Source organism: Anarrhichthys ocellatus, unplaced genomic scaffold, assembly GCF_004355925.1.
Source record: "Anarrhichthys ocellatus isolate YVR2014 unplaced genomic scaffold, GSC_Weel_1.0 scaffold46, whole genome shotgun sequence".
Lineage (NCBI taxonomy): Eukaryota > Metazoa > Chordata > Actinopteri > Perciformes > Anarhichadidae > Anarrhichthys > Anarrhichthys ocellatus.
Genome location: NW_022280076.1, coordinates 1,142,423 through 1,156,640, shown reverse-complemented (window position 1 = coordinate 1,156,640; position 14,218 = coordinate 1,142,423). Strand labels below are relative to the sequence as shown.

The following is a 14,218-nucleotide window of genomic DNA, read 5'->3' as shown; positions in this document are numbered from 1 at the left end:
CCATCTGCCTTTCTGAGAAAACTAAGGCAGCTTTAGCTCCATTTGAACAGAACAGTGCCCTCTGGAACTCTTATTGGCACAACATGCTGGTGCTGTAAACTGATTATTGCTGTATTGTTTCTCATGCACTTATTTTAACATGGACTAAGACCGTGATTTGGTTTTTATATGTTCTGTTTTTGTGCACACGCTGTGCACTCCCTTGTGCACTAAGGGAAAACAATTTCCCTTAGTGAGCAATCTACGTGATCTGTGTGGCAAAGCGAACACACATCTGATCCAGGGTCACATCACGTGAAACGTTCTTGTCTCGTGCAAATCGGTGTCTCTAATTTGATGTATCCCACTTGTCCCATGTATGGGAGGGATTTTTGTTTTTAACCTTCATACAGCAGTAGTAGTTTCACACCTGGCAGCTGCTCAATATGGCCATTATTGTGCTGTTGAGCAACTTTAGTGGAGCAATTTAAATTCAAAGTGCCTTGCTCTCAAGCCCAACAGTGGAAGTTGATGAGCGAGGTATAAAAAAAAAAGAGAAAGTGATGATCATGCAACACAATCCTTATCGCTCTCTTGCCGAAAGTTAAATGAGGAGGTCGATACCACTCTGGTGTTTGAGAGCTGTATCCGTCTTCTCATTCAACTGCCAACAGGAAAGCAAGTGTTTTGCCCAAAATGTCAAAGTATTTATTTGAGCCTGAACAAAAAGAAAAAATATCAAAATCTATTTTTCTGTGTCACTAAAAACCTTTTTTTATAGAAATCTAAAATAAGTCTTTTTCAGGTATGAATTTTGACATGTCACAGTAGAAAAACAGCAGTTGTAAATGATAATATTACTGATTAATAGCATCAAAGTCTCACAAGCATTTATTTTCTGCAGAAAAGGTTTTAAAACAGCCTGCAGTGTCGTACCTACCTGGTGACACAGCCACAAAAAACACAACCTCCAAACAAACTTGAGTAGTGATTATGTTAGTCTCCCTATTGTTTTCGGACTACAGGCTTTTTGTCTTATCGTATCACTTCATCAGCTATTGTAAATTAAAATTGTTTGCACAAAAAGTCTATCTAACCCAAGCCAGAAAAGTTCAGCATGTCTCTTCGGAAAGATGGCTCACTCCCAGGCTCGCTGTAAATCAGAAAGTCTCCTCTTATCTTTTGATAGCTAAAACATGCAAGCAGTGCAGGCACTTGGCTAGCACACATAATTCCCATCAATTACTCCAAGAAATACTTCCGTCTCTGTAAATCGAGGGCAGCTGACAAGACACAGACAGCTCTTGGCACAATGGAGTTATTTTATGAATGACATCTGGATAACGCGAACACCTGGACTGGGTGACCCTGCTGGAGCAGAGGAGGAATGACGTGACAGAGGGATTCGAGTGGACTGAGGCTGAATCTGTGTACGATGATAAGGAATTTTGTTGTGTGTGCTTTGCCAGAATTTACAGCTGAAACACTGTCAGCGATTCAACCCGTCTGCACCTGGCAAAATGAAGTTTGTTTATCCAGGGTGCTGTGGTGACGTGGTGGTTCAGTGGACTGTAGTTGATGGTCTGGAGGAGGACCTTTAGCCCTATTTGTCTTATTCTCTCGCCTAGCTTTACAGGCTGTTTTTGCTGAGAGAAATCGAATAAGTAAAAAAAAAAAAAAAAGATTATCGTAAAAATACTCATTTGTTTTCTAAAGCTGAGACAGTTTGAGTTCACATGTTTAGTCCCAGAGCTACTGCACATCTGCAATTTCTGACCAACAGCTGTTTCTGTTTTCTCCAAAGTGCACAGTGCATAGGAAGAAATGACTTCAGGAAATGTGATTTTCAGAAAGCAGTGGTGCAGCAAGTCAGAGGTAAACAGCAGAGGAAGTGTATAGTTTATAGGGAAGAGAAACATTTGTTATTAATGTCACCCGGCATTCAACAGTTGCCTCAGCATGCAGTCAAATTCAGTTTCCTGTCATCTAATCTTACCACTTTTCTAAAAAAGCATGGACCACATGGAGTGACTTCACAATTAATATCCACCTTAAGACTGTATTTTTGCAAGCATGACAATCTGGTTTGCTTGACTCCTTTGTTATTCTCTTGAGAATACTGTAATCACATGCTGTAAAATAATCATTTCTAGTGAATTGAGAGTGACATTTTCCCCTCTGTGCCCTGTGAAAGATGACCTGAAAGGAGCTGTCATGTCAACTGAGCACCACTAGAGGCCAATATCCAACCGTGCTGATATGACACTATACGTGACAGCAAAAGTTTCCAGTGAAACCAAACCCTGTCAGTCGGTGCCACATGTCTTCCAGGTGGGGTGACCTTCACTTCCTGTTCCAACTGCAAGGAAAAACACTGCTGACATGTATAATTAACCGCCACCAGCAAATCATCTCAATTCCTGTGCGCGCTCACTCACACTCTCTCTCTCTCTCTCACACACGCACACACACACACGCACACACACACCTCCTGCATGTTAAATTTAGCATGGCTAAAAGTACGTCTCATGTCAGTAACTGAACGTCGTGGTCAGCTCAGCTTCCTCTCTCTGTGGCCGAGGACTGCTGGATCCGCACCTTTCTGAATCCTCCACACACCAGACACACTATAAAACACTTCACATGGAAGACTGCTTTCTGAGTGAGGTCGAGCACAAATTAAACTTGATCCAAGCCTAAAACAATTTATCATCCACTGGGAGAATGTCATTTCTCAAATCCTTGATATAATCCTCTAATTTGGGTAGTTTAGAGAAAAATAATTATTTTTCGACCATGTTAATCTGTTGATTCTTTGAAATGCGTTGCGTTAAAGTGTTCCTAAAGTCAAGCTACACCTGAACGCAACAGCATGGAATGACTTGACTGCAATGTTTGTATGTAAATGTTTAATAAAATCCAGCCGTGACAGAAATATCTCCTCCCTTTGGGTAATATCAACAAGCGTAACTGAGAAGAAGTGGCATTACTGTAACCTGAAAACTTTTTATACAGGGAGCTTATTAACATGTAATAAATAGCTTAACACCAAAATTAACTTTTTCCAGTTTAATTCCAAACATTTTCCAAGCCAGATATTGAAATTCTTCTAAAAAATAATCATTCCACTTCCACTACAATGAGGATGTACATAAAAAGAATGACTTTCAATAATTCATTGTTGGGTCAAAGAAGAAAATAACCTCTGCTCTGAATAACGTATTCCATGTTCTTTACAGGGCGGTTTTTCCAAATCACTTCTGTCAATACGATCTTTTCTTTTCCTCATTGGAGACCAATGAGGGCGTCTAATTGCACATGTGAATGGAGTGACAGACTATCAGCTTATTCCATTCCTCTCACTGGGTCCTTGAGCAGGGCAGTGATCCCCAGCCTGCCTCTCTGCTGACATACATGTGTTATATGTAAGGAAACAACACTCCTGATTACAGTGTGTGTAAGGACCATTTCTAATTATATGAGGGGAAACATGGCCCTCGATCTTCTATACCACCCTCAAACTTTTCAGCGCCTGCACCACAACAAAATCTAATCATTTTCCGTTTTCGGTCTTATATTATCTGAATTACACACTATTAGTCACGCATTAGTCAAAAGGGTTAAAAGCACATTAAACTGGTACTTGAAATATATGATTTGAAACCGAGTAAATCAACCCATAACCCCCAAAATGACCCACTGAGTCCTGGGGCTGAGAACCATGACATCATCTGAAAGAAGACTGGTGAGAGAAAACACAAACCAGACTGCCCCCTGGTGGCTAACAGGAGAACAGCTCATGCTGCTGCTACCAACAGGCAGTAAAACTGTAAATAAGGCATTCATTTATACATCACACACTTCATAACTGTAAATAGCACTTGACAGTTCACCACTAACAACTGAAGGATTTTTACAGCATTTCACTATTTTACACCAAATAGGGGACAACAGTTGTATTGTCCAAATCATGTCAAGCAGAGGGGGAACGTGTCGTTTTCTCCCGTTGTGATTGGATAAAACCAGACAGTATGTTTCACTGAAAAGGGGGAGAAAAATTATGATGATGAAAACTGGTGGATTGTGAGCTCAGTAGATGAAGAGGACTCGGGTGCGGGGCAGGGTGGAGAAGGTGTCGGCCATCTTGCGGATTCTGGCATAGTTGATGAATCCTCGAAGGAAGAGCAGAAAGCCTGGAGAGCAAAAAAACAACAAAGGTAAAGTGAGACACAACTGGAAGTGCCATAAAAGGGAGTTGTAATTCACTACAGTAATCTATTGTTAATATCAAAATATTGATTGTGATTATGAGAATTTAGTTAATTTATTTAATTTTAACTTCCCACTTTGCCCCTCTATGTGCTGTAGTCAATAACAGGATAATTAAGACTCTGTAACGTACGAGACCTCAACACTGCTGCAGTGGAGCTCCACTGAGCACGAATGTGTCACAAGCAGGACAAAAACATTCGATTCTCTATTTGAATCACTCAAGTTCAGAGGTTGGCTACTTACCCAACACCAGGAACACCCACCACAGCCAGTACTGTCCATCAAAGTAACCGGGGAAGTATGTGGAGAACTAGAAACGCAACAGAAAGGCAGTTAGAATAAGACAACCACTACGGCAACAACATGAACACACCAGAGTGTTTTGAGTTGTAAAACCACATTATATGCGTGCGTGTGTGTGTGTGGGGGGGTCTCCTTGTCGTACCCTGACTATGAGAATCCATTTGATTAGAGAGAGGCCAAAGCCTGAGATAGCCCCATAGCGGCCGGCTGCTGAGGTGGTCAGACAGAAAGACAGGAAGAAACCGATCCAGTTGAACAGGAATGCCACTGGACAGAGAGGAAAAAAATAAATTAAAAAAAGAGCGTTAGACATGTCAGCAAACATTAAAAACTGTGAAAAGACGGGAAATTCACTCATTTGTATCTCAAAAAAGAAAAAGATGTAATTTCTGCACAAATCTAGGAAGAGAAGAGCCGAAGGATGAAAGACGATGATGGGAGAGAAAAGAGAGACAAACAGACGAGTAGGTGGAGTAACTAACTGAAAAAAGTCAGCATGAAGATGCCGTCATTTCCTATCCTCAGCTGATCGGTGTCTTCGAAGTCGTCTCTGGTCACAAAGTCTTCATCCTGCGACAGAAGAAGCGACAGGGGAGCAAAAAAAAAAAAGAAGAAAAAAAAAAAAAAAAAAAAAAAAAAAAAGAGCCGAGTTATTTAAGCATTCACAGAGCTTCACCACAGCCAGGCAGTGGCAGAGCTTCCAAGGACTCTACTTCTATCAAACTATTCCCAGTCAACAAATCAATCACTCTGATAAAGCGTGTTTATTTCAACCAATTCAAATTACAAAGTAATGACGGAGATCAAAGCGAATTGAGCACGGGCAAGCACATGAGTGGAAACCAAGCTCTGCTCAAAACAGAGTAAATACAACACAAACAACCAAGAGACCGATGTAACCACCACAACACAGCAAGCCCATTTAACACCATCAGTGTCACATTATCCACAAAGGTCTGGAGTCAGTCACATTCAGTGTAGGAGAACCGGTAGATCAACTAAGCACTACAGCACTCTGAATACACAAACACACACGAAGGGTGAGGAACCGAATACATCAACACGGTGGGCACATCTGCGTTCCCCACACAACACATACTCTCCTCCCACTCCTCCCAGTTACCTCCAGTGAACTGCGAATTACATCGTCAAAAGTCTCCAGGCGCTCCCTGTGCTGAGCCGGCTGCTGCTGCTGCTGAGCGCAAGGCAGCGTGTGGCAGAGAAACACAACAGCAGCAAATCAAACAGGAGGGCCCCCACATGCAGACAAAGTGCAACGCATCACAGTGACCACTAGAGGCCAGCAATGAGCTGTCTGAAAGTCATTTCTAAAAAGGCCCGTCGTTTAGTTTCTGATGGATAAGACGGAGAGACTCGGTGGTGAAGATTGCACACGGGAGGTGAGATTACCGCTGTTGTTTTCTAACACTCCCTCGGGCATTAAATGCAAGTTAATGGCAAGTGAAAATGAAAAAGACAGCTACACAGTAACTGGAAACGACAAAAAAGGTTCCTGCAAACCAATGCTTTGTCTTTATAAAAGAACATGGCTATCAAAAGGATTACACTACCAAAGATGAACAACTGAATTGTAAAGAGAAGAAGGTTTTTGGCTTTGGTTTTTAGTAACATGTGGTTGCAGCAAAACAACAACAGCTTGAATGGAGATTTCACTGCTTCCCCCCCCCCCCCCCCCCTTTTTTTAAATATAAGGCTTATTTTTAATCTGTAAAATATGTCACTATAACACTGTAAAATACTATAATAACAACTAAAGCACCGGACATTAGATCTGTATTTTAACAGTATGAAATCCAACTTCATTATGTGATAGAATATCAAGGAACTGGATCGCTCTTCAGAACTGCAGCGATAATTGTATATTAATATATTTGTATCTTTTCTGGATTTAACTGCTAAAATATAACGGTGTCACCAGCTGATAGTATTCCCAACTGCAATAAATTCTCTATTAAGCTACGTCACATGTTGAATACCATGTAATGTAAACCCTGCATCAGTACAGAACATGTTACAGGGTGAAGCTCCCTTCACGTTTCAAATGCTGCACACATATTTACTCAGATTTTACTCAGAAACAAACTCGGGTGCAAAGTGCACAGAGGGTAGTTCAGGGGGCCTGGGAGATTGAGGCATTAAGACATAGACTGTGGTCATTATGTGCAAAAATATTACTGAATGTCATTTAATCAGAGATAATAAATGTCACGTCGGAAAGACAAATAGACCCGATCATTACTGAAGACAGAACAAGAAGAGAAAAGCTTTCCATTGCAGGGAGCTAAACACTTCCTGCCTTGCAGACAACACAGGAAGTGTTTGGGCACACAGGAAGCTACAGTGTGCATAATGAATGTGACCACAAAAAAAAGTGAGATACTCACTCTCCCAGTTACCAGGGGAACAGCAGTCTCAGTCTTGGTTCTTTCTGCCTCGTCATAGGAAGGCAGCGTGGTCGCTATGCTGTACGATGGCGGCTTGGGGAAAGCTCCGTCTTCCTTGTAGTCAAAGTAGGCTGAAGGAGAAACGGCACAGTTTCACAAACTACAGGTTGAAGTTTTACATCACTCGTCACCGCACGCAGCTCTGCAAGTGGAAACGGGCTCAAGACGTGGAGGTGATCCACATTACAATAAAAGGGCTGCTTATGCAAACGAGACAAATCTCTACGGGGTGAGAATGTGCTCATAGAGCAAATGTTTGACTGCTGTTCTGGAAGAGGGTTAAACATGTACGAGTCAGCTATTACATCCCACAGAGAGGCCGACCGACGGTCACGTTCTCCCAGTTAGACTTGTATTCATATCATATCGATAATTAAAGCCGATCAACTTCATAGCTTTGAATCAACACCTTCAGTATTTGGATCAAGAAAGCTCGTGAAAAATAAAATGAGCTAAATTTAGAAGGCTACAGCTGTTATTTGAGTGTGTCAGATACATTTTGGTAAATATAAGTATAGGATTGGACTCAGTATCATCAGATACCAAATATTAAAGCATCGGACCATCCCTGAAGGACTAATTTATTTCTGACCCGAGTTGTTATTTATTTATCCTTTTGGTGCGGTATACTGCAGTTATAAAGATATCAATATTAACACCACATACAATGCCCTTGTGTTCTTTCTGTAGTCCACCGTTATGTACTGGCTCAAGATATCTTAAAGCGCCGTGTTTCCTCCGGTTATCTCCACGAGCCACCATTGCAAATCCCCTCAGCACCAGGGAAACATCTGGATGAGTCACGGTCTTACCGGCATTGTCCACTGTGATGCTGCTGTATGGAGGCGGAGCGTCAGCTGCTACCTGCGGACTCTCCTCTGGGTCCTCTTCATTGGGCAGCTGTGGGAGGAGGAACAACCACATCCTGGTTCATTTACAGGCTCACAGGGAACCTTAGGTGCAGGCAAACACTGTTAGCTCCGTCACTGGTACAAAGTGTTCCAAGCATGTAGAACATTAAAAATGATTGCTCATTTCTGTCTCTTATTAAAAGTTGGACACACGGGACTCGGCCACTTACTCTTGAATCAGCTAGATTTTAAAACCGAGATTTGATCATCAGCCAGGAAAGACCACGGAAATAGTGCCGAATACCAAGCGGGAAGTCAGGCTGTCCACCAAAGAAATGCTTAGTCGACTAACACTCTGTGTCTCTCGTGGTCCTATAGTTTCCTATTATTTCCTATTAAGGAACTGTAATCCCACCATAAGATTACATTAGAGGGAAAATGGGGACAATGGCAACTTGTAACTGGCAACTTGTGCATTTCCAAATAATTAACTCCAATCACTCTCTAGCTTAACCCAGTGAGTCTCTAAACCTTAGTTGTTTCCTGTGAAGATGGAAGTTTATTTTGAAAAGACAGTATGCATGTAACAAGCGAAAACAGACTCATGTTGCTGGACTTTTGCAGGAAAAACGCACGAAAAGTGAGGAGTAATATTTCGTAAGATATCAATAAAACGGGGATGAATTTATATCATTGTATAAAGAGAGTGACATGAGAAGATCAATCTCATGTCTGTAAGTTAAATCAGCTATAATCACTCTTTTAAAGTGATTAGCGACTTGTCTAAAACATTTAAAAATGGAATAACTTCAATAGAATCATTCTGTACACAGAAGCTACATTCTGATACAATGTAACTTCTTCACATTCTATTAGAATGTGAAGAACTTACATTCTGATACAATGTAACTTCTTCACATTCTATTAGAATGTGAAGAAGTTAGAGTGTTGCCTTTTCTTTTCTTCCCACAAGAACGTAATTTTGTCAGGTTGATAAAAAAAAATGTCACTTTACTTCCTGACATTATTGCTACTTTACTAGAGCGACACCTCTTTCATTTAATCTGTGGTTAATATTAAAAATATTGGTAAGTGCATCTTTTAATCACATACACCAAGATGGAGGAAATGTTACATACTGCCCACTATTATAAGACTCGAATGAACTCCTTTCATTTGACATTTTCCTTTATTGATGCAAATAACACATTGTCTCGTGGCTGCCAGACGACAACCAGGTGATCAAACTGATTGATGTTTATTTCTGTTGCAATCATTTCCTGTAAATTCCTCTTGAAATTAACAACTGATTATAAGGTCAACAAACCAGTCTACTCATTTAATCTTTAATAAGTAGGCTACAATAAACCTCGCTGAACAGGTTACCCAGTGGATTTAGATGACCATCAAACACGCCCACTCGCTGTGCAGTGGGTCATGTGCCACATCCAAACACGGAAAATGTTAGCGTTGGTGTCACGCCAACAGCCATCTTCCACCCGATTGAAAATTAAACGACATGAATCGCAAACAAATTCCACCTAATAGACGATAATCACAATGAGATCCGTTTTCAGGAAGGTGACACCGTCAGACACAATTGTTTGTCATCGTCTTTAACAGCATATAAAACCGACGTTAACACGTGATGTTACATCTTTTAACGCGTTAGCTGCTAGTAACCGATAGTGTTTCCATACCTGCTGATATCTGCCGCTCGGTTCAGCCATTCCGGTTGTTTGGACGGTTGGGAATCAACAACAGAGAAGAGGAAGGAGCCGACGAGACACCAAACGACTACTAAATTATATAACAGTACAAACTGTAAACTCAGTCTTCGCGAAAACGAAAACCTCGACTGCACAGCGGTCGCACCACAGCCAAGCTACAATTTGTTAGCATAAAACACAAGACTTCCGGTTATCTTCTTTTTTTTAAAGATAAAGTCCAGAATGAAAACTATAAATAGTAAAAACGCTGAGTTTTTTGTGATGTACAATGTAGTCTACATTTGTGCTACTATATATATTCAGTCCATCTTTATCGTTAAGAAATGTTATCATTTTTGTTGAAATATGGAAAGTTCTGATGCTTTTATTTTGAAACCATAACCGGATAATCTCTTCTTCATTCCTGCCAACTTGATAAAGGTCTTGCTCGCCAATTGATTGACGTCATTGGCCACAACAAACCCTTTACCGCCCCCGCTTGGAACAAAGTGAAACAATCTATATCTATATATATATAACAAGTTACTGACATAATCAGCTAGGAAAGTCTAACCGCTGGGGAAATTTAAATACTAAGGAAGATTAAATACTGAGTAAAAGTCATTAATCATCTGTGGTGGATGAAATACTCAGATCCTTTAGCAATACCACTGAAATGCTCAGTTTAAAGTAAAAATCCTGCTTCAAAAATGTACTGAAGACAAAAATATTAGCATCAAAATATAGTTAAAGTATCAAAAGGAAAAGCACTCACTTTGCAAAATGCAAACAATCATGTTACTGTATTATAATTATTGGCGTATTAATGTGTTTGTCATTTTAATATTGCAACTGGTAATTGTGGGGATGATTTATATATAAATGTATCATTTGAATACAGAAGCATGTAGAGAGAGAGAGAGAGTTGAGAAAATATACTTTTTTTTCAGGATCAGCAATAAAAACTATTTCAATTTGGTCTTGTAAGGTTTTATTGTATCTTTATCTAAAATAAGAAGACAACAACAACACCTGTCACACTTTGTGTGTATGCTCAAGTGTTGGAGAAGTTATGTCTCAGATTGATTACTTGTCAAGTTACTAGGTAGGTTTCCGGTACTTAAGGAGCACAGGGTAAGTGGTGCCGATGTGCTTTTGGTTGTAGTGGTGGCAAACGATCTCCACGTCGTAGAAACTGAACTGGACTTTGACGCGCTCGTTGGGCGAGGTGAGGAAACAGAGGGTGTAGAGGGCGAACTCAAACTCGGGACTGACGCCGATGAAGATGCTGCCCTTGGGCTTTATACCGTCCTTCCAGCTGAACTGTAGGGCCAGGATGTGTTTGTTCTCGTCGGGCTGCAGTGAGAGAGAGAGAAAAAGAAACGGCAGGTGATGAGTAATATTGAAGATGATGGTGTCCCTTGGGTCCAGTGCTAAACTACAGGAGACTCCTTACCATGTTTAAATAGAAAATGGGCCCGAAAATGCCCAGAAATTTGCATTAGGCTCGGGTTAGAAAGACAGAATACAGAGAGCTGGGCAGAGTGAGAGAAGGCAAAACGTGGTCATAGCAGGATGTGACGTTTCTCATCACCGTGCAAGAATGATGATGTGAGCAAGAGATTAGAGCAAGACTGCAAAGAGTGCAAGTCAACTTGGGAGGAGTCGAGGAGACGAGAAAGGACAGAAGAAAGATTTGTCAGATATGCAATACAGATACAGCAGTGCTGAACATATATTCAGTCCCCCATCGAGGTCCAACTTAAAAAGTAACAATTACACCGTACCTGGGGTGAATTTGCATTGACGCTGTAGCCTTTGTAATCGATGTGTCCCAGCTTCTCCTGCAGGTAGAGCTGGATCCAGTTGTGAAAGCCGATGACAGTCCTGCCTCCTCTCGTCTCTCCAACAAACACATGTTCAAATCCAGAGGAGTCAGGCCTGGTGGGAGACACGCAGACACATTGGCTGATTTGTTGTCGAGCCGATGTAGTGTCGGCTCAGTTCATTTAAAGGCAGATGGAACTCTAACCTTTGCGTCTTGGCATCTATTTAAACGACTAAATTGTATTAACTTGTGTGCCATTTGGACAAAGTGTGGTTCTTAGTGGCTGTTTCCTTCCTGAACGTGCAGCAATTATGCATTTTTCAGCAGTTCACTGCGATGCTGACTGGATGTGTTAGACAGAGCCAGTTTCTCACAGTAAGAAGGTTACCACCGTAGTGCCAGATTCCACGGGTGAAGTTATATTTAAGTGCTGTGCCAGATTCCACCCACTTGCTGGATCCTCTCCTCGCGTAAAGTTCAAACCAGATCCTGTACAGCTGCTCCTTGAATTGTGTCTCATCCTTTGGAGAGAGGTGCTTCTCGACCAGGTATTTATGAGCTAGCTGCAAACAAACAAGAATTTATTTGTGAAATGTTTTCATTTACATTTGAAATGTCTCAACAACTATCTGATGGATTGCCAGTAAATTTTGTGCAGACATTCATGGTTCCTAGACAATCAATCTTACTGACTTTCATGACCCCCCCTGACTTTTCATCTTCCACCATCATCAGGTGAAAAACATACCACCTGCAAAACTAATGATATCCCCATCAGCCTCTATTGTACTTTTTTGGTGGCAATAATGAGTAAATGTTAGCATGCTAACTTGCTACATTAAGATACAGTACATAGTGAACATTATACATGCTAAACATCGATCAACTTGTTAGCTTTGTCATGGAGAGCATGTTAGCATGCTGGCATTAGCATTTAGCTAAAAGCAAAGCTGTGTCTGTGTACAACCTCACAGAGTCTGTAGCATGTGTGTAGACTAATTCAATCATTGTGAGAGTCAGTTTAATTGTATTATATTATTATTTAAAGGGTTATTTCCAAATGTCCCAGCAGGTACCTTCATAGTGGGACTCTGAATGATGGAGTCCAGGAATTTGTGGTTCTCTGCCACCTCCTCAGGGGTTACAATTTCTGGCTCACCGGTGTCACTCACATAGTTATCTAACAGGGAGATAAAGGCTGTAGAAACAAACACAGACACTCTTCAATAAGGGATTGTGTTCAGTCTGGGACATGGATATAATGACAATTATGAAAGCTGAAGCAGGTTGCCAGAGACCATGGAAAATCCTCCTTTTTTTCATGAGGGCAGCTGCCTCAGAGTGAACTCTGATTAACCAACTGTTACATAATTCTCCAATAACTCCTCTGTTACACAGCATAAATCTGCGGAAAACATCCTGAGAAAAGAATTGTCCGAATGAAGCGTTCTTCAGCAGTTTTCACTCGTAGGAAGATTTAAAGAAGCCAGTGGTTATAGAGGAGCATGTTTCTGCACCCAGCGCAGTGAACTCCACATGCTCTGTGGTTATGCAACATGCCACTGTTCGTCATAAGGAGATTATGAGTAGATGAAGAAGCTTTACTCTGAAGGGGAGGCGAGGAGGAGGATGGTATCAAACTGGTAAACAGTACAGTGGAATGTGTGAAGAGATTACGTCAATTCAAACATTTTTGACGCAGCATTTGCGTACGATGAAGAAAGGATAATTCACTTTTAATGCACTTACCTAAAAAAGTCTCCTTTTTGAAAAGGTTCTCATCGACAAATGTAAACAGAGGATACCCGGCTCCGTCATTGTTGTCGTTGACGCCCATGCTGTCTCCAGCTTTGCCCTGCAGCAGGAAGAGAACCACTCAAACTTAATAATTGGACTCGTACATGTATTTATGGCACATCTCAGATGCTTTATTTGCTTGCTTTCGTGCACTGCGAATGCCGTCGGAGATACTTTTGCAACACGGATGCACTGCCACAGTGTAAAACAATAACCAAACCACCTAACAGTAAGAAATATATATAAATACAGGTGAGAAAAGCTGCTACATCAAACAACAGAACCAAACATAGATATCAAAATGTTCTGTTGTCTAATCTGAGCTGGCAGTTGAGATTAAGACCACATTCCCCACAATCCTCATTGCTCCCTGTCACATGTTCTTTACCTCTCCAGTAGGGTTTCTCTTTTCATACTAAAGTTGGAAAGCACATACAAAGTATATAGTGTATATATAAAGTATATAGCTTGGGTATATAGGTTAATGTCTTCAGCACCAACTAAACTACACATAACAAGCTGTGAGCCATGGCTAATGAAGGCCTCATGTCTGAGAGTGTGTACGTGTGGTGCACCTGCAGAGAGATCCTGTAGTCTTTTCCAGGTTTGAACCTGTTGACGTCATTGTCCCACAGCTCCTGCACCATGGCCGACAGCTCTCTGTCACTCTCTATCATGATGCGACCGCTCCGTTGTGTTCTTGGTCCCGCAGTGGATGAGCTATGGATGGTCTGGTCCAAGTGGATGTCTGCTACAGGAGAGTTAATACAGCTTGGTGTTAACAATGGTGGACAGTAACAAAAAGCATATTTACTCCATGAACTAAAGTACAATTGAGGTGTACCGGTACTTTCAATTTGATACTTTTTCGGTTTTTGTACTTTAAGATAGTTTACTTGACTATTTCTGACTTTTTAGTTGTTTTTTAGTTTTGTTTTTACATTCATTTCAGAATTTTTATCTGACTAATAATAGAAAGCCATCGTATCAGAAATACCACAGTAAAAGTGCTTT

At 41.0% G+C, this 14,218-nt stretch overlaps 2 protein-coding genes across 6 annotated transcripts; both read right to left on the bottom strand.

The window, feature by feature from the left end:
- Positions 1 to 2,873: 2,873 nt before the first annotated feature.
- On the bottom strand, positions 2,874 to 9,754 carry LOC116395413 (NEDD4 family-interacting protein 1-like). 5 transcript variants are annotated; one of them, XM_031869290.1, is made up of 8 exons: positions 9,571 to 9,754; positions 7,832 to 7,919; positions 6,960 to 7,090; positions 5,678 to 5,749; positions 5,037 to 5,124; positions 4,697 to 4,821; positions 4,495 to 4,561; positions 2,874 to 4,172 (listed from the first exon to the last, which is right to left on the bottom strand). In XM_031869290.1, exons 1-8 carry the CDS (start codon positions 9,598 to 9,600, stop codon positions 4,069 to 4,071), a joined length of 705 nt encoding a protein of 234 aa, XP_031725150.1. In that variant the 5' UTR covers positions 9,601 to 9,754; the 3' UTR covers positions 2,874 to 4,068. The 5 variants fall into 5 exon arrangements, with proteins under 5 accessions (XP_031725150.1, XP_031725151.1, XP_031725152.1 ...); XM_031869291.1 differs by having other exon boundaries at positions 5,678 to 5,746; XM_031869292.1 differs by having other exon boundaries at positions 6,972 to 7,090.
- Positions 9,755 to 10,680: 926 nt separating this feature from the next.
- endou2 (endonuclease, polyU-specific 2) lies at positions 10,681 to 13,881 on the bottom strand. Its single transcript, XM_031869094.1, has 6 exons — positions 13,780 to 13,881; positions 13,157 to 13,262; positions 12,484 to 12,605; positions 11,858 to 11,970; positions 11,367 to 11,520; positions 10,681 to 10,935 (listed from the first exon to the last, which is right to left on the bottom strand). The coding sequence occupies exons 1-6, from the start codon at positions 13,879 to 13,881 to the stop codon at positions 10,681 to 10,683; spliced, it is 852 nt and encodes a 283-aa protein (XP_031724954.1).
- Between the last annotated feature and the right edge of the window lie 337 nt (positions 13,882 to 14,218).